General features: G+C 36.0%; 1 protein-coding gene across 1 annotated transcript in view; it reads right to left on the bottom strand.

Annotated features, from left to right (window-relative positions):
* clstn2a (calsyntenin 2a) overlaps positions 1-21,351 on the bottom strand; it is a 359,501-nt gene extending 338,150 nt beyond the window's left edge. Inside the window, exon 1 of the mRNA XM_030160119.1 lies at positions 21,177-21,351. Within this exon, the coding sequence (XP_030015979.1) occupies positions 21,177-21,249 (73 nt within the window). The 5' untranslated portion in view covers positions 21,250-21,351. The remainder of the gene's footprint in view (positions 1-21,176) is intronic.
* Positions 21,352-21,615: the final 264 nt, after the last annotated feature.

The raw sequence follows: 21,615 nt of genomic DNA on the forward strand, positions 1-21,615 counted from the left end.
CTTCAATACCTTCTAAGGTTGAGAATAATTTCTGTAGCATGTAATGCGTGTATGATAACGTACCTACATCCATAACAAGTCTAACAGAGAGAAAGAATCACATATCAATTACAAGACAAAACCAACCAAAAAAAAAACATTGGATATAACTGAGCAAACCGCTAAAATCCTTCCATTGGTTAATTACTGCAGTGATTATGTTTCAGTTGTGACCGTTTTTATTTTTTACACAAACTGATGCAGTGACTAAAGCTTCTCATTTCTTTAACAACCATAAGTTTGATAGAGAGCATAAAGACTGAACAATGCCAGGAGTCATCAGGCTCATCGGGCTTGTCAAAGATGGGTTCAGGGAGCATGAGATTTCATTTTCACACATGGATTGGCCTCCACAGAGTCCAGACTTGAACAATATTGAGAATCTTTGGGATGTGCTGGAGAAGACTACAGCTCTCCTTTCATTAATACAAGATCTTGGCAAAAAAAATGAATGCAATTATGGATGAAAATAAAAGTGATTGTTAACATTCATAGTGACACTCCATGGTATAAATGGTGCCATGGTGACTGTGTTCTGTGATCAAAGGCACAGAAATACTGTGCTTGGGACTTTTATTTTCAGCCAGGGCTGTGAATGTCTGTATAAAGGCTAGGTTTGGACATTGACTATTGATTTATCATGCGATGACGTTTCCAGTGAATCATCACCAAGGACAACAACACTGGGCTGCTGCTGCAAAGGCACCACTATTGTATACACTTTCTTTTCTCTGTCTATCCACTCTTCTGTCCTGATTATGTGTAAAAAGTGATATCTCTGGATCCCTGAGAGAGGTGCACGGATTAATTAAATTTTGTGGCCGTATTTCAAGGTTCATGGTCACAAAACACACTTTTGGCAATAACTGAGTAATTGAGAGCACTATGCAAACCGATTATGACGCATGGAGAGCTGATGTATCTGACTGAACCGGTTGTTTTTAACAGGTACAAACGAAGCGCGCTGGTAGCTCATCTGGTGCAGTGTAAACTACATGGTCTAAGGCCTTATCACCATGGGACAGGTCCGACTCTGACCTGAGGCAATGTTGCATGTCATTCCCATATTCTATTTCCTCTCTCTATGCACTTGGTTTATCACATAAAAGCAGAAATGCCCAAAAAATTAAGCTTTAAAAATGCAAAACTACTTTTTCATTTTTGTACATTTGAGCCCTTTCACTCTTCCATGTAAAATGGAAACATGGAATGGAAGAGTTCAGCTTCTAAACTGTGCTCCTGTTCTAACAGAAATTACATCATTATTTTTTAGCTAAGCCCATTTAAATGACTTTTTGTAGGTTTTGGTGAATCAGTTTTCTTCATTTTCATGGTGACCAGAGCCATAAACTAAAGACTTAAAGTTCATATTATACACCCACATCAACACATTTTAGATTTTTTTTTATGTTGATTTAATCACTTTGTTTCTCTTAGAATTCTATTTATTAGGACTTTTGACAAACACTATTTCTAGATGTGATGCGCATTTAGTTTACATTAATTTGTCAGATTTGCTTTGCTTCAGTTGTATTTATCACATTGTCTTTGTCTTCATTTGCAGTTGGTGGACTTTACATTCAGGCCTGGTCCACTAGTTGTGGTTGGGGGGTATGGATTATTTGTACTGAGTTAGAGTCATTGCCTATGTAATGGAAGTTTCTAGCACTTTGGACACCATTTTGAAGCAAGAACACAAAAACTCACCGAACTGGGGTTAAGCAGATATATTTGTACATGTAAGAATATTGAGACAACAGCCCGCAATCGTCCAAAGCCTTGTCCCCTGCTGTCTGACCAACAGAAGAGTTTTCAAAGTTAATATATGTTTAGTCTTTTCCCATGTTAGGTTAACTACCAATTGGTTGGTTACTTCTCAACCCCACCTATGTACACATTTTACCTTAAACCATGAAACAAGGACTCTTGGTCAGTGAAGTCAGTAGTATTTCCTTGAAGAGAGGGTAGGCCGTAAGTCTCTGACTCATCAATAAGTGGGAAGTGAAGGAAACAACAAGCTTGACGTGTTTGACAAGTTACACAGCAGGTGGCCCTAAGTTATGTAATGTTTAAAATGGGAATACTGGACACTTGCAGCATTCCATTTTTCTTCGTCACCTATGTCAGCCAGCCCCTTACACTTTTATTGGTTTGTTCAGTTAGTATATATGATCCTGTTTCATCTCATTTAGTCAGGTCTATTGTTTGAGTTAACATCTGTATCAGCTAAAATTTACTTAAGGGGGCAAATGAGTGGCCATTTTTGTCAAAAAAAAAAAAAAAAAAAGTTGTAAGAAATGCATAGAACTGTGTTGAAATAATGCTAATACATTTGTATACAGACTACTGATATTATTTGACAGTGGAAGCTACAGGGGTTGGACAAAATAATGGAAACACCTTCACCTCAAGATGATAATGCCCTAATCCATACAGCTAGAATTGTTAAAGAATGGCATGAGGAACATTCTAATGAAGCTGAGCATCTCGTATGGCCGGCACAGTCCCCAGACCTCAACATTATTGAGCATTTATGATCAGTTTTAGAGATTCAAGTAAGACGTCGATTTCCACCGCCATCGTCTCTAAAAGAGTTGGAGGGTATTCTAACTGAAGAATGGCTTAAAATTCCTTTGGAAACAATTCACAAGTTGTATAAATCAATACCTTGGAGAATTGAGGCTGTAATTGCCGCAAAAGGCGGACCTACACCATATTAAATTATATTTTGTTGATTTTTTAAGGTGTTTCCATTATTTTGTCCAACCCCTGTATGTTTTCAGAAATATTGGATTTTGAATAGCACGTGTATGTGAAAACTTTTGCTGGTGGACGGACGTGACATTACCCATGATGATCTGGTCAGTACCAGTACTTTATTAGTAATAAACTTATATACTTACTATTGATAATTCTCCTCTTATTCATAAATGTTAGTATTGTGGATCTAAAACAATAACAGTTTAACAAAAACACAAAATGTGGCAGTGGACGGATGTGACATGGTTGTTACGGATCCCATCATACTGATGCTCGGCAGCCATGTCACCGTTTCCACAAATGATCCCTGTGCAAAAACTAGGATCATGATTATTTATTGTATAGTTTATCATCATACTAAAGAGTAAATAACAATATAGAATTGTTATTTCTTTATAAAAATGCTTATTATTAGAAAACTGTTGATTTAAAAAGTGATGTGTGACATTCTTAATGTATATATTGGCGTAACATAAGCAGGATGGATCAGCACCATACTTCATATTGCAACCTGTAAAAATAAAACATGTGATATGTAGGATAGAATCTTGTAAGAAAAATTGGGGAATCTAAAAAAATAGAATATTTGTTTTTCAGGTAAATTCAGTTCAAATAAAACTTGGCCATTTGTGACATGAAAATATAGCATTAATTGTGATGAAACTGGACATTTTTGAGCGGAAAACATAGTTCATATGACCATCAACATGTTACAACAGAACTGAAATCCTGCACATTTGCATAACTTGCATTTACCAACACAAAGTTCCTTTGGGGATTCACTTCTATTGATTTCTTATGCACAAAGACAGAAATAAGACCTCTAAGCAAATTTTAGCCGGTATATAAAGTCATACCTTTGCTTGCCTATAACTAACAATAATCTAGTCTTATAACATAATCTTTGTTTATGTGCTATGAATATATATTTTTTGGAAACATACCCATTCTTGTGTCAGCTTTAATCATAGCGTCCTGTGCTTGGTCCTTAATATATTTCAAGATTGTGTACAATTCATTTATAATTACATCTTATTCTCGTAGGCACAATGCTGGTCTCCACACTGTTGGACTATATCCCAGACCTAATAAAGACCGAACATCTCTTAACAAATGTTTTTATTCCAGCAATTTTCATATTGTAGTACACCACAAAGAGATATACACACCACAACCCCCTAAAAACAAAACAGCATGAGCAGCATGTGCTGTCATCTGCAAGTAACACCCCCCTCTCAGTCTCTTTTTGTCACCTTGTAGGCGGAAACAAGCTTGGCATTGTCAAAACGGTTATGTGTGAGCGTAAGCTTGTGTGGGATTTGTTTTTATATTAGAACTCATAGAGATCTAAAGCAACCTCTTGCTGATAAAAGGAATGTTTCATTTTGCATCTGTGATGACAAATGTCAATCGATTAACAATAATGAGTTTGAAAAACCCTGGTAAGCACCATTATCAGACCGCTAAAACAATGCTGAACCTGCAAAAAGATTAATGGGATTTTTTGCTGACAGTGAACAGAGATGTAATAGCAAAAAGCTTTGGACCATGAATAAAATAAACAGAAAAAGTCATTAAACTAGAGTAAGTAAAAATTAAAACTCATCTGCTGTGACATGGACTTGATGGGAAATGCTGCTTTGCTGACAAAAGAGTGGTGGGAGGTAAAATGCTGCCTCCTCAGGGACAGAGACATGGGAGGTAGAAAGACGCAAACAAGAGAGGAGGAGAAAAGCAATGGATTTGGTGTTTGTGTAAGATCAGACGACTTCAGCAATGTGATGCAAAACCAACATCAGGATGAACTCGTCTGTCAAGTTTTGGTTAAAAGGTCAAGTGTGCGTATAGGAAGAGGAGGAGCAAATGACCTCAAGGACAGCCAGCCAATATATCAAAAAACAGCCCCTGGAAGACAGAAAAAATGAGGCAGGAAGGTAGAAAATAAATAAACAAACACATCGGAAATTGAAGCTGTGTTCTCTCAACGAATTCAATTTTATAGCTCTAGGAAACACGCAGTAGATGATTCACAATCTCACCACAGGAGGAGAGTGTAAATGGCATCTCAACAGCCTTATGTCCACAGCTTATCTTTCATGAGGTGTACACGCATACAGTGCACACAAAATAACACCTACAAATGTGAAACACAAATAAGGTCATTAACTCTCTGTGGAGCACTTCCTGTTAAGCTATCTGGTGACTCGGAACCGACAGTATTTGTGCAGGTAAACCACAGCAGAGTTTGATCTGTCAAATACTGAGGACACGCCAGATGGTCTAGAAGAAAAAATTAAAAAAAAAAAAAAAGTGAAATAAAAAAGCATATTTTAGAGCAGGGAATGTTTCTTTTTTGCATTGCATACTTGTACTAGTGATATAACCTGCATTAGAACTCATTTTATTCAGTGTGTTTGTGAGTCTGACTGGGCACACCTTAAAATAAAAAATAAAAAAAAACGTTCATTTTAGGGCTTTAGTGCCAGTGTTTTACTAAACCAAGTAGCTGGAGGTGATTTTGCAAGATCTCACATGGGCCGACAAAGGACTGATTGCTTCTCAGAAACTATTCCTATGAGAAACTAAAGGAATAGTTTCTATTACTATGCTCAAGACTTGAATCCACAGAGATGTATCAAGGCAAGTCACACAATCCCATCTTGGCTCCGATTTGGTATCATCAAGCTGCATTTCCTCTGCAGGTATAATACTCTGTATCTGGTTGTCATAGCAATGCAGTGTAAATTGAAGAAACTTGAAAATATAAAGTTATAATTTAACCCTTTCATGCATAGTGGTCACTACAGTGGACAGCTATTATGTAGTCATGGATTTTGTTGTTTTAGTTCCATATCAGCCAACACAGTGGACACTTATGCATCATCACAAACACTGCAATTCATACCATTACTGTAACTTGGCTGTTCTAGATAAACCTGATCTGCAGTAATATGTTTGAGTATATATTAATTGCTTGTTATTAGGGATGTAACGATATGAAAATTTCATATCACGGCTATTGTGACCAAAATTATCACGGTTATCATCGTTATAGTGGTACTATTGAAATTGTGCTCAAAATGTTCAAAAAGTACTAATACACACACTGAAATCATTTAACCAAGTTGTATTAAAAAAATAAATAAATAAATAAAATAATAGGCACAATGTACCCTCTGTTGGCAGAAACGTTCAAATATTAACCCTTAGTGGTCTGAGCCTATTTTGTCCGTTTTTCAGTACTTTTGATTTAGCCTTTTTATACTATATGAACAAATGTTTACTATACCCATGTTAGGTATCTGTTTTTTCAGCACAACTTCATCTATATCATCTGTCTATTATTTTTTTTCACTTTAACCTACTATAAAAATATAAAAGGCCAGAAAACACTTAAAAAAATATAAAATCCAATTCGAAAAATGTATATACTTTATTGCATAAATAACACAAAGATGCTTAACGAACCTTTTCAAAGACTTTAAAAGTGAATACTGGTTCCAAATACTAGGTATATACAATTTTAATTGTAATAAATTAAAACTATACTCAAATATTTGACATAAAAGCATAGCTTTACATGGGGTTTTTGTCCCCTAAAAGTGCGGTAATTAAACACGGTTATCATAATAATTACAATTTAAACGGTGATACTAACCGTCTACAATTTTACCGCGGTTTATCGTTATACCGGTAATCGTTACATCCCTACTTGTTATTGATATTATTTTTTGCATATTATCTCCATAAAGTGAGTAATGACTAGTATTAGAGTATGTTAAAATGTGAGAAAACATCAGATTAGCAGCATTAAAAATGTTTTTATTTCATAGTTTTCACACAATACATCATTAAATACATGTTTCTTTGCTTCAAAAATTAAACGCATGGTGTTAGGCTGAGTGGATAATTTTGCATCTCCATGAAAAAAAGGTTCATAAGAAAATTTTTAATCACATTGGTTTTGTCATGCCTGAAGAGGAATAAAACACTCAGGAAAAAAATTTGGATTAAGGTTCTCATAATTTATGCATGAAAGGGTTAAAAAATAAATCTTTATAAAGTGCTTTTTTCAGGTGAGAATGTAGTTGTTTAGACTCAAATATGAGGTCTATTTATAAAGATAAAGACTGTAAAATTTTGCTTTGACAGTTTCATTCATTCCCCATTGGCTTGACTGGATGTCCCATATTGTAACATGATGACATACTAACGTACAGTAATGTGACAATTCCAGATCAACCAATCTGGGACCTATGTGATTTTACATCACATTTAATATTGCTTTACCCACTTGGAGCATTGGCAAGTGTGATACTAGAAATAGTACCTGATGGTAGCCCTGTTCTCATGCAGTGAAAACTCCATAAAAACCACACAGGGTCGACATGATATCGTCAGTGAAAAAGAGGCAAAAGAGTCTGACAGCAAAGTCATTAACTGAGAAAAACAAAACACCGGTTTTGTTTCACAGAACCTCAGTTACAAAAATGCTTTGGAAATGTCAGCCTATGAATATATATAGGACGGGGTAATAAAATGGTGTGAAAATCCTGGGTTATAATTTTTAACTGTACAAATATAATAAATATTCAATAAATGTTCAGTATAATTTCAATACTTGAAAAGAACCCAGAAACTAATGAACCTACAACATGCATCTACATGTGCACTGCAAAAATCCAAATCTTACCAAGTGTATTTTTCTCATTTCTAGTCAAAATATCTCATCACACTTAAAATATGATATAATCACCTAAAGAGTAACTTGTAAGTGAGATATAAGAACTTATTTTTAGACAATAGATCTTGAAAATTTTATTTCAAGAAATCTTACCAAGATAATTTTTACTTGTTCCATTGGCAGATTTTTTTTTTTTGCTTAATTCAAGATTTTTTGCTTAACACAAGCAAAACAAATCAGATTTTTGCAGTGTGTAATTGGTTTTAAGGTTCAATGTACATTTAGTGAACACACCTTCCACTACTATAGCGACTGTCAAAAACACAGTAGTCCCTCATTTGTTTTGTCCATTCTGGGTTTTTTAGTTATGATGATGTTAACTCCACACTCAAAGACGATGACAGTGTCTCCAAAGATGACCCCCTCAGTCTGGATAAAACTGGATTATTCCAAGGTAACAAAACTAAACAGTTCCCTTATTGTGTGACTGTTACACACTAATATATTATACTAGTGCGTTGACCCGTGGGGAACCACGGGTTCCAGATGTGGTAGTTTTTATGCTAGGGAGAGCTGACTTTTGGGAGAAGATGTGAGTCTATATTTTATATGTACTGACATAAAAATTGTTGGGTAAATCATTCTTTAACCCTTTCATGCATAGTGGTCACTACAGTGGACAGATATTCAAAGCTGTTCTCTTGGATATTCATGGGTTTGGTTGTTTTAGTTGAATATCAGCCAACACAGTGGACACTTATGCATCATGTAACTTTGCTGTTCTAGATAAACCTGATCTGCAGTAACATGTTTGAGTGTAAGTCAATTGTTATTAGACTGCAATTATTATTATTATTTTTTTTTTTTATAACAAAATGTGGGTTTTTTTGCATATTATCTCCATGAAGTGAGTAATAACTAGTATTAGAGTAGGTTTAAATATGAGAAACATCAGATTAGCAGCATTAAAAGTGTTTATATTTCATAGTTTTCACTGTATATCAGTAAATACACGTTTCTTGGCTTCAAAAATTAAACGCATCGTATCCATTTGAGTGCACATTTTTGCAACTCTATGAAAAATAGGTTCATAAAAAGCTGTCAATCACATTGTTTTTTTTTTTTTTCATGCCTAAAGAGGAATAAAAACGGGGGGGAAAAAATCATGATTAAGGTTGTCATAATTCATGCATGAAAGGGTTAAAATTTAAACGACATTTAACATATTAATACCGATATCTAGGCTAAGGAAGTTAGTAAATGCGTCATTCCTGTTTTTAACTTCATGTCCTGTCATGTAGCATGGTACTGTGCTTCTCGTCAACCGTCATGAGCATAGCAACATGATTGTAAGGCTGTTGTATTCCAAAAATACTAATATCTCCTTAAATATTGCTCTTGTCAACTTGCCATTTTTGCTAGTCTCTTCCTTGACCAAAAATACATAATCATGCCAAACTGCAATTAATACTGATATCTAGGCACTGAAGTTAGTAACACATCATTACTGTTTTTAACTTTATTTCCCATCATGCAGCATGGTACTGCGCTTCCTGTCAACCATCATGTTTGCCCCCTGGCAACTGCTTAGCAACATGAATTAAATCAGTACCTCCTGACTTTAAAAAAGGGAATTTTAAAGAAAAAAGATACTTAATTATGAAATGGGACAATTCCTCAACTGTAGGTACCAAATTGGCCAGTTAAAAACGTCTCAATTTCTCAGAACTGCATAGATACACAGACAGACAGACAGACAGACAGATAGACAAACAGACAGACGCTCTGAGACCTTCCAGTATTATAGTAAAGATCCCATTGTTGCGATTAAATCCTCCTAAATTCCTTAAATCTTACACAATGGACCTTTCACACATTGAGAAAAAAGCTGACAGGTTGCATTGTTTACATACGCTTTGACTGACAGGCTTGTTCTGTTTCAGTTTTGTGTTTCGACAGGTGTTTGCCACATTCTGGCAGCCAACAATAGCTTAAAACTATCGACATTCTTTAACTTTCCCAAAGAAGCAACAAGTAATCAACCTTTAAATTTCAAAGATATGACGGTTAACGTTTTTTATCGTGATAATTATTGACATTTACTGATATAATAATAATAATGGATTAGATTTATATAGTGCTTTTCTATTAACACATACTACAGCCCCTCCATTCACACGCATTCATACACCAGTGTGAGTAGCAGCACTGGAGGCAAGGAGGGTGAAGTGTCTTGCCTAAGGACACAACGGCACATGACTAGGACAGAGCGGGATTCAAACGGGATCACATTTCTGGCAAGATCGTCACTTATTTACATTCAGTAGAATCTTCAAACTTCAAACCAGTCATTTCTATTAAACCAATGAAACCAGAGAGGTGTATTTATTTCTTTAGTTTCTACATAAAGGAGAACTTTTCAGCGCTGTGGATGGCGTCATACCTACACCCTCACCTCCTCATTTAGCCGAGCTGTACTCATGTCACTGTGTCGCCCACTTGTTTTAGCCGCAAGGCTCACACTAAACATATGCCAAAATATTTAGACTTCAAAGCACGTCAAAATACTTGCCAACACACTGGTATATGTTGGGCTAAGAATGTATTTACAGATTTTAAGTGTGACAAAGGAGGTGGTGACAGTTTAAGAGCCAGATGTGTTTGCAGCAGATATTTTTATATATGGCACTGGACCTGTTTTAGGACACATTGCTGAGATTTGTGCTTTACTGGTCAGACTTATGCAATAACCAGCTTAAATAAATAACTTACATAAAAACAATATGACATTGTATTTTATTTATTTTAATTATAATGAGTGTTCCCATATGCTGTGAGAAAAAAAGACAAAACAAGGAAAGGAAGAAGAAGAAAGCTTTGACTTCTGAGGACGCAGAATTTTAAGCAAACAGAAAATTACCAGAAAAAAAAAAATGGCTTGCTCTTATATCCCCTTGGTCTCTGGGCGTCATTTTTAATTAAAGAAGAAGATGTCTACACAACACTGCCCATTTCTCATTACAGTGTAATATTTTATTTCATAACTTCAAAACTTTCTCCATTTCAGTGTTGGCTTAATTAAATACATCAGGAACATGACAAGACTTTAACCCATAATACTGTTTTACTACATATTTTCATCGCCATGTCATTACTTTTCATGAGAAGTCTATCTGGGCTTATTTAAGAGGATGATGAAGCTGATATTTTCTCATGAAGGAAAACATATTTTTATTGACCTGCTATGAAAGTATTGAGCTCTCTTGAGGTAACATATCGTATAACAAATGTAATGTGAACCCTCGAAGCCTGAAGCACCTAATTAGCAGGTGTCTAAGGCATGCATGTCCATGACATGTTGTGCAGGAGGGTTTTAAATAATACATTACAAGCACAAATGAGGAAACAGCAGCACACAGTAAACTGATAGGGATGGAGAAAACAGTCACACCTCATGACTACAACCTGGAAATCACTGTTTCTAAAACTTTTCATTCATTGACCTACTTTTAAAGATGAAAAACCATCACAACCTCATTCCTAGTTGGCATTTAGAGTGAATTTATATCATTTTTACTGTAATTCCCACATCACCTCCTAATATCATTGTAAGCATGTTAACATTTGTTGCAATGTATTATTTTTTTAGCTTTTTATGTTGTTCATTTTATTGCATTTTACAACTACTGATCCTCCAACAACGAATAAAATCACCTGAATGTTTCACAAAATGACCATTTTGAAGACATATACATTAATAAGTTACTGACATACACACATGCTAAATGCCTTATGAGTGTCTTTACAGTGTACAAGTAAGGCTATAAATAATGATTACATATATTTACATTTTACTGAGTATGAGCAATATTCTAATATAGAATAGAATAGAATAGAATAGAATAGAATAGAATAGAATAGAATAGAATAGAATAGAATAGAATCTTTATTGTCATTGTAGAATGAAATTAAAAAATGCAATTGTCCTTATGGTCTAACGCAGTTATTTAAAAAAGTGCACATATAAATAAGAGTATACACATAAATTCAGAGAAAAAGCCCCCAAAAAACTATTAAGTAAATTACAGATTTTCAATTAATTCATTGACTATTTTATAAATTAATAGTTTGATCTGTGAAATGTCACAAAATAGGGAAAACTGAGGACATTCAGTTTATTCTCACAGAGGAGCAACTACAAAAGAATCTTATTTAGCAGCTTTAAAATTATATTAGTGCTATCTCATTATTCAAAAATTCAAGTACAGTTTAGCCTTTCTGATTGACTACACACTACTACAGCTTTTAATCAAAATAACTAAATCTAAAAAGAACAGAGCACAATGACGGAGCACAGTTTATAATCAAATTATTCTGGAAATTTTTTTTGTTTTTTACTTTTTTCTTAAGAACTACTCAAACAGTTAAATGATTTTTATTATGTTGACTAGTTATTAACAACAGAGATGGTTTATTTAATAGCTGAAAGTCAATAATTAATCAATTCTTTGTTGTAGCTCCAATTAAAGCTCTAAAGCCTGTTTTTGAGAGCACTGAGTGGTTTGTGCTGCTCACAATAACATTCTTCTCCTTGTAAGCTCTTTGAAATGCCTACAATGTTCATTAATTTGACGACTCAAATAAAATCTCCTTCAACCAACCTACAGGTCGCGACTGAGTCTTTGACGATAGATGATCTAAGTAGCTGATAAACACGTCGCTGTTCTACAACGAGCCAAAAAGAGGACAGTGATGAGGGAGGAAGCAAGCAACAAAAAAGAAGGCATGAAGGGCGACGATGACGTGAAGATACCTGTTCTCCAAGGACATGAGCCTAAACATGGGAGCTTTACAAAGACGTTAAATACAAAACAGATCTGAGAGACACTCGACTGCACTCAGACACACTCACACCCTCGTATGCAAAGAGCTGATGCCAGGAGGGGAGAAGAATGAAGGTGAAGCAAACAGGAGGCAGGTGGGGTGACAACAAAGAGAAAGTAACAGGACCAGAAGCAGGAAGGAGTCACCAAATACACACAACTCTGCTGGCTGATGACTCACTAAAATGAAAGTCTGTTTTCTTGAGGACACGCTTTAATTTTTCCTCCCTGCTGTGTCGCCTTCCTTCATGAGCTGTGATTGCAGCTTCAGGTACACCAGGTGCTAAAGTGTATGCATGCAGATGTGATAGACACTCTGAACAAAACCACACAGACTCTGCTTTTGAATCTGTTTTTTTTTTTTTTTACAACTACATATGCACACTCCCAGTCATGTTCAATCTCCTCCCTAGATCTTCTGCTGCTTTAAAAGCAAATTGTTTTTCAGTCACATGCTGAGTTGTATTGTTTGTGAAGTATAAAGCAAAACTTCAAGAATTTCCTTGACTCGCCCCATACACCTGTGCTTCACTTTGTAGCCAATATTTGTGTAAACCTGCAGTTGTAAAACATCACCAGAATCATATCTCACAACAGAAAATGCATGACTCCGTCGTGGTTTCTGAGAGAAAGAATCAGAAGCAATACAAAATCAAACACAAAACCGTTTCAAAGCATACAGTGAGGCTGTGGACTGAATATACAACAGGCCCACACAGGACAGCTTGAAAAGGAGATGAAGGAGATGACTCAATTGAGCTCTGGGTAACATGAAAAGAGCTTTGTGTGTGCACGTGTGTGTGTGCACGTGTGTGTGCACGTGTGCTTATTTTTATGTCACACTGGGTTTGATCTAAACACACACTACAATGTTAACCCATTTTACGAGGTGTACAAACACACAGCAGGCTAATAAGTTTGTATTGGATTCATAATTAAAACAGTGTGCAACGGTGCATGTCTTCATAACTTCAGGCTTTATCATGACTCACAACAGACCGCAGTATATTGTTTAATAAAGGATTGCTAGGCCTGTGTACATAGAGACAATAGATAACACTTCAATGACACCAGCTCAAGGGACACGGGCTGGGAACATCTCCTCAGCTCAGCCTTCAGTCGCAGAGCATCGCACTCACTGAGACGTTCTCTAATTATTACTGTCCTACATGTTTAGCAGGAGCTGAAAAATTACACCACTTTAAGGGACTTTTATCCACACTATAGGCCAGGGGTGTCAAACTCATTTTAACTCAGGGGCCACATTCACCCCAATATGATCTCAAGTGGGCTGGACCAGTAAAATGATAACAGTGAAAAAAGTAAAATTACATTATGATCAGGTTTACATCTACAAAGTTTCCTTAAAAATCTGAAGAACATGAAGGACTTGAATCATCTTAAGAAAAACAAGTGTAATTTTAACAATATTCTGCCTCGTTTTATCAGTTTATCATTTACATGTGTGCGTTACAATCGCACAAAACATTTAGTAACAGGCAGAATATTGGTATATTGGTAAAATTGCATTGACTTTTCTTAAGACATTTCCCTTTGTTCATATTTGTTCAGGTTATTCACATTTTTTGTAAAAGTATAGTTTGATAATGTAAACATTTTCATGTAATTTTACTTTTTTACACCAAAAAAAACAAAGAGAAAATTTGCTGTTGTCATTATTTATAAGTTATATGATAATATTTTACTGGTCTGACCCACTTGAAATCTAATTGGACTGGTTATGTATGTGGAACCTGAATTAAAATGATTTTGACACCACTGATTGTTAATATCTTCAGTGTAATTTTTGCATTTCACAAATTCATCCTGTGGGCCAGATTGGACCCTTTGGCGGGCCGGATTTGGCCCCCGGGCCACCTGTTTGAGACCTGTGCTATAGGCTATTTACACAAAGAACCACTGCGTCTGGATAATGAAACAATAATGATAACCATATAATGATAATAATATGATTTCATGTCACATTCCAGTATTTTTTATATATGTATATATATTCTGATATATTTCCTTGGAGATCAGTAGCTGTGATAAGAGCAATATAAATTCTTAGTCTTCAGTGTTGATTTTGTTCACACAGTTTTACAGTGTATTCTGCAGTTGAAAAAAATACCCAGTTATCATCAGAGTTTTGACTGCTCTATGTCTCTGTTTTGTTGTTTGGTGTTGGACATATTCTGACCATAAAATATCCTTCAGAACCACAAATAACCATCTGTTCTGACTACACAATTTTCATTTTGTTAAAAATAATTGAGGTTGCACTCATTTCTTTATTTTAAGTGAATGATGTGAACGCCGGTGTATGACTAAGGAACAAATCATAAAACTAGAAACTTCATGTTTGTCTTCATCCAGAACGCTGCTGCTCGAGGCCTGAGTAGAACCAGGAAGTACGACCATATTAATCCTGTGCTCAGATCTCTGCACTGGCTTCCTGTGGCTCAGAGAATAGACTTTAAAACAGCTCTGCTCGTTTATGAGTCTCTCTGTGGTCTAGCACCAAAGTTCATCTGTGACATGTTGGTCCCATATGAACCATCTCGGACCCTGAGAACCTCAGGGACTGGTCTTCTGCTGGTGCCCAGAGTCAGGACTAAACAGGGTGAAGCTGCGTTTCAGTTCTATGCAGCTAAACTCTGGAACAGTCTTCCTGATGATGTGAGACAGACCTGTACTGTGACAGTGTTTAAGTCCAGGCTGAAAACAGCTGTTCAACTGTACATAGAACAAGTGAAACGGTTCTATCTACACTCTTCTCTTTCACTTTGTTTTAACTGATTATTATTTATGTTTTATTGATTATGTTTTAATTCTAATTGTGTGTTTTTAACCTGTCTCTTTTCCATTTTTGTAAAGCACTGTGAATTGCCCTGTGTATGAATTGTGCTATGCAAATAAATCTGCCTTACCTTGCCCTCATTTTGTTGCATCTTCTATAAATAATAAAATGAAAGGATAAATAATTGGAACTTCACTTAGAACAAAAAAAATCAGCCATTACAGAAAGAAAGAAAGAATTGCTGCAGTGATCATGATAATTAGTGATATCAACTGATGTGAAATTGATATTTTTGTCCATATTCCCCAGTTCTAACTCTGCCTCAAACTGAAAATAATCCAATGTCTATGGTTTCATGAGAAATCTGTTCTGACAGGGGCGGCATAATAACCCTCCAAGTGTTTCAGTCTGCTGCAGACACAAGGAGGAGACGATGAGAGTCAACAACGACAACAACATATCAAAAAAAGAAGCAAATACCTCAAACTTATCTAAGTTCTTCAAAGACCAGCATCCAGATTGTGTACGAAGAATTGAGTGAGTTTTGCTTCACCAACTTTATATTACCATGTCACCGAGATTTTCATATCTGAAATGTTGTCATTGTTGTTGTTTGCAACAGCTGGCATCTGTTCTACTATACTCCACACACGCTGTTCACAAAGGCTGGCGTTATCTTGTTTATGATAATGTCGCTCATATGCACAACGGCTATGAAGTGGTGTGTGTTTTTAATAATAGATTTTGTATTCAAATGTGTTCGTTGGCTTCCGAGTTGTTTCGCTCAAGTGTTTCTGAAGTTTCCAACACTGTTACTTCTCTCTCAGTCTTTGTCTTTATCAGGGTTTTCCCTACTATTACAAAGTTTACACATTATTTACACGGGACTAGCACTAATTATGAGCCTCTGGTAAAGGTTAATAATTGTAGAGGTCTTCTGCGATCTGAACTGTACAGAAAAACACCCCCTGTTAATTATCTAAGACGTTACAGTGTTAAGTTACTGTTTTGTTCTCATTCTCTTGATTATCATTTATTTGCATTGGTTTTTAAATTGTCATTTACATGATCGAAATAAAGGTATCAATTAATCAATCAAAATCTATTCTATTTCAGTAAACCTGTGATAATATTAGCCCCATGTGAAGTGACATCTTTGTAATTTCAAGTTATTTGCAACATTTTTGTTTCCCCTACGCATTGATTGAACCTATTTCCTGGCAAGGACTGCGGATGATAAATAAAAGCTTCAGAATTGTTTTGGTTGGAAATTCATTAGGTTTATGTTATGGTACATTGCGGGTATTCAGTTAAAGAGCAAACTTAAATCTTTCAGAAAACTAAAATCTCAAAAGATGGATGATGCATGACAGTGTACAGCGAGGAAAAGTTTTCTATTTTTACCTGTAAGTCGTGAGTAAGGGGAAGATGTCAGTATATTAAAGTACAAAATCAGATTTCCACAAGTTACTAGTCCACATGAATGGGACTTTAGGTGCATCATTCAAGCAATTTTGACCAAAATAATGTAAAAACAAAGTGTGGATCATCAAAACTGAAATGATTTCTTCAGATTTAAAGCTACAGGAGCTGAAAAACATCCGAATCTGAAAACACATACGTTCCCTCTGCAGCTTTGTCCTCTCCTAAATCAAAATGTAAATATAGATGAACCTGATGTCATTTCATGTCATTATGGAAAAGTGAAGCCTCCTCTCTATGCCTCCATGTGGAGTAGAAGAGTCACATCCAGGTTTCTCCTGACAGAATCTGATCAGCAATGGGTAATTACTGCTGTCACCCACGTATTTAAGCACCTTACCTGTCTGAAAATGTCTCTGATTAGCAAAAAAAAAAAAAAACGGGCGCCACAGGGTACATCTTCTACAACCCGAAAATAGAGACAAGGAATAGGCGCAGAAATCTCATGTCCTCTTGAATTATAACATAGCGAAAGGTAATTATGGAATTTTTGCCCCATGATACAAAAGAACTACGAAGCTCTGCAGTTTTAATGGGTGTATTTGGTCCTCTAGTGTAAAAAAAAAAGTTTGTTTCTAAGCTTTTTCAGTGTTTGGATTCATTATCTCTTCTACTTTTTCTATATATTCATTTGTGGTAATTCTAATTGTGCAAAATGATGTGATATTTTATATATATATTTAAATGTTGCTGAACTGCTCAAATCCTGGCTTTTGCACCGAAAACTTCCACAATAATGCTGTAATACAGTAAAAGTCTAAAATTATGCACAAATAACTGCAGATTTTGTCAAATTTTCTTAAGGGAAGACTTCCAAAATCCCACAACCACACAACTCCTCATGCACACAGAGCAATCACAGCAAGAACTCTAGGGAAAGCCTGGTTCTTCTGAAAAAAAGAAACACAGCTAAGCTTAAATATTTAAAGAATAACAGTGTGTGTGTGTGTGTGTGTGTGTGTGTGAATGAGTGAGTGAGTAGGCAGTGAGGGACAGAGTGTGTGAGGTCATTGTGAGGAGTCAGCGCTGCATGCAGTGTTTATCCACCACATATTGAGCGCCGCTGACCAAAAAGCTCCGTCGGGACCACTGGACCAGCTGGCGTAATACTGGCACACACACCACCAAAACAAACACCCGTACACAAACACACACACAGCCATTATCACACATACATCATCTATGGCCTTACCATTTCCACTCCTCTACCTTACGCCTCATCAGACATATTATAATTAGCTGTGCTAAGTAATTAACATCCAAATTAGGACATCCATTTGCATATCTGCCCTCATTTGCATACTCCAGCAACACACAGACCTGACATCCCTCCACACACACTTATAAATATCTACACAAACCACAAAGATACTCTGTCTTTTTCAGCACAATTGCCTGCCATCACAACTCATACATGCACATTGTGCGCCACAGCATGATATTTTCTCTCTCTGTTGCAAACCATTAGAAAACAAAAACTGAGGAGAGGAGAAGAGAGAGAATAGAGCTGAAAAAAGATGAAGTAAAGGCAATGCTGGGATAAAAAAAAGACAAAAAGTGTGGGGAAAAAAAGATGGACTACAAGCAAAGCGGGGATGAAAAAAGAAAAAAGAAAATATCTGGGCAGCCTGGCAAAAGCAGAGAATATAAATGGGACGGAGGAAGGGATGGTAATGGGGTACTCTGGATAGAGTGGGAATGTGACACACTCCACATGAGAAAAGGCAAAGACAGAAAGAAGAGTGCCTCGCCATTTATACATCTCACTTGAGCCCATAAACTCTGGAATTGAATCCATGGCTGTGGAGAGAGAAAAGGTCTGGAAAAAACGACCAGTGGCTGTTCAAGCTTGGAAAAGAACTGAGAAGAAGAATGACAAAACACTTCTCTCTCTCTGTGACATTTGCCCTCTGAATGGCATCAGCTCAGCGAAGCGCAGCAGCAGAGTTAAAAGAAGAGAGGAAGAGAGAGAGAGAAAGAGAAGGAGAAAGAGAGATGGGGAGAAAAACATAAGTGAGAAAACTGAAGAAGGAAAGAAAATAGAAAGGGCATGAATGGCAGTAAAGAGGAAAAGAGTGACAGGACAGGCAGAGCTGTTCCCGCCAGACATAGCTCCACCAGTCATTGCACAGAAGAGGAAAACCTGAGTTATGCTTCTGCCTTCCACATCGCCTTCACGATTTATGTTCCAGCAAGGATAATGCAGCTCGACGGCTCTGTTGAAAAGACTACCATAAATCTGATCTTATTTTCGATTTCTCCCTCTCTCTTTCTCTTTCAGCGCCCCTCAAATCCTCTCAGTTGTTGCCATTCATCGGCTCTGGTTTATTTGGTTCTTATGTAAAGGCATTCACAGAGAACCATTGTATCATACTGTATTCTGCTGAGCAAGTACAGGTTGTAAATACAAAATTACAAAAACTCACTGCGTCTCAGAGCACGCAAAATGCACAACAGGCACCGAGAGGCCTTGATCTGTTTTTCTGCTAATATTTTACAGCAATGATTCTCCTTAGTGATGCAATTTTTACTGTAAAATTAATTGAATAAATGAGGAAACATGATTTATTATTAGCCACTCGCCAGCTTAGTCATTTTTAACATCCTGATTAATGTTGTATTTGCCCTACAGCCCTGATTATACCTGTACAAGTGCATGGATATACTGTATGTGAGTCCACGCTTCACATTTACCAATGAAAACTGAAGGAGAGATTGACAGAAATCCAACTCTTCCCTAAACTTGATCTAGTTAGCCTTCCCTCTTGGCTCACGGCCTTATAGAGGTTTCTCATAAACAGGGAAAATAATCATAATGTTTGGTTGACTGCAGACAGCCAGTCAGCCCCGTGCTCTCACTCCAGAGACCCAATTAATATCACTGTAAACCACCGCTGCACTTCATAGGCAACGGCAGCATGTTTGTGTGTAGAGACACACAGAGACAGACGCAGAGAGAAAACATAAGAGTACAACATAGTCAGGATGTGATTGAATACAAAGGCTCTGACCATTCCTGCCCTGCTCTAAGCACTAATCAATAACTCTAGTTGGAAATCATCTTCAGATCCCTGGCCAACCACACAATCATGACCCTGCAAAGTAACCCCTGATATCCCTCTGATATGCACAGTAAATATTGTACAAAGACGCCTCCGGGACAATTCAGCAAAGTGGACAAGCAGAGGAGACACTTTCATGAATTAGTCATCTGATTGAGAATTGATTTAACAAACACAAGTCATTTTTCAACAGCAATAACTAAGATTTGGCTTCTTTTTTAAACTTCTCGGTTGTTAAAAAAAATGTTGCTGTTTCCTTAAATGCTTGACAGAATTCAGGGACTTGGCAACACATTTGGGCTTTTACAAGTTGGAATTTTCATTATTTTCTCATCTCCAGTCAAGGTAGATGAGTATTTGGTTGACTCAGATATTCTGCAGAGGCAGTGGAGATTATAAATGTAAAATTAAAAAAAAAAAAAAAAACATAAATAAATTTTTTAAAAATTCCTTAACAATATACTCAAGTAATATAAGGAAAAATACACTGATTTCTAGAAAAAAAAAAAAACACTCCTTAACAATATAGTTAATTAATATAAGGAAACATACATAGATTTCTAAAAAAAAAAAAAAAAAAAAGTCACAGCTGATCTGACATGCTTATATATAACAATATAACCTGAATATAAACCAACATCTCAGTTTTTATATCTACTACAGCAGAACTTATCGAAAAACAGCCACTATATAAAAATTTAAAAAATAAATAAATAAGTAAGAAATAAATAAATAAATAAACCACTCATACAGCATGCAAAATCCTTAACAATACATTCAAGTAATATGAGGAAACACACACTGATTTCTAAAAAAAAAAAAAAAAAAAAAAAAGTCACAGCAGATCTGACATGCTTATTATTGTTGGTGCAAATGTGTTTTCTTTCTGTTGCCACTTAGTCATTACCAATATAACCTGAATATAAACCAACATCTCAGTTTTTATATCTACTGCAGCAGAACTTCTCGAAAAACAGCCACTACATAAAAATAAAAAAAAATAAATAAATAAATAAACCACTCATACAGCATGTAAAATCCTTAACAATACATCCAAGTAATATAAGGAAACATAGACTGATTTCTAATAAATGAATAAATAAATAAATAAATAAATAAATAAAAAGTCACAGCTGATTTGACATGCTTATTATTGCTGGTGTAAATGTGTTTTCTTTCTGTTGCTACTTAGTCACTACCAATATGACCTGAATATAAACCAACATCTCAGTTTTTATTTCTACTGCAGCATAACTTATCGAAAAACAGCCACTACATAAAAATAAAAAAAGAAAGAAAAAAAAGAAAAATATATTGTGAAGTGCATTCCTCAGCTCCAACTTGAGCAACAACAGCAAAAAGCCAAAAACCATGCATATATTTCCAACCGAGCCAAGTTGGTATTTTTTTTATTAGCTACTATTAATATTTTTCCCTCATTTTGCTTTTTCTTTTTTCGTTCTTACCTTTTCCACCGAGTGCGCAGGAGTGGCCCCACATAAGCCAAAACAGCAGAAAAGCCAGCCCGTGTCGGTGCATGTTTGCAGAGCAGTGAGGCTGATGTTCCCCCGTCCTCTCCTCTTCTCAAATCCTGGCTCACCTCTGAAGCAGGAGGCTCTTCTCCACCGGCCGGCCAACGACGTACAGCCAGCGGCGGTAGAGAGACTATCACTGTCTATGGGAGGAACGGAGAGAGAGCACGCGTCTGAGGAGTAAAGAACGTCAATAATATAAAACTTCCGGTTAAAGATTTTCAGAATAAAACACCAACCGCTGTTTTTATTTTCATCAATACTAATAAATAATGACAATATCAGGCAAATTAAGTGAATTTACCCCAAGATAAATTTTATGAACACAATAGAGTATTCATACTTTGATATTTATGTAAATCTCCTGCAAAAG

This window comes from Sphaeramia orbicularis, chromosome 17 (assembly GCF_902148855.1).
Source record: "Sphaeramia orbicularis chromosome 17, fSphaOr1.1, whole genome shotgun sequence".
In the NCBI taxonomy this organism is placed as follows: domain Eukaryota; kingdom Metazoa; phylum Chordata; class Actinopteri; order Kurtiformes; family Apogonidae; genus Sphaeramia; species Sphaeramia orbicularis.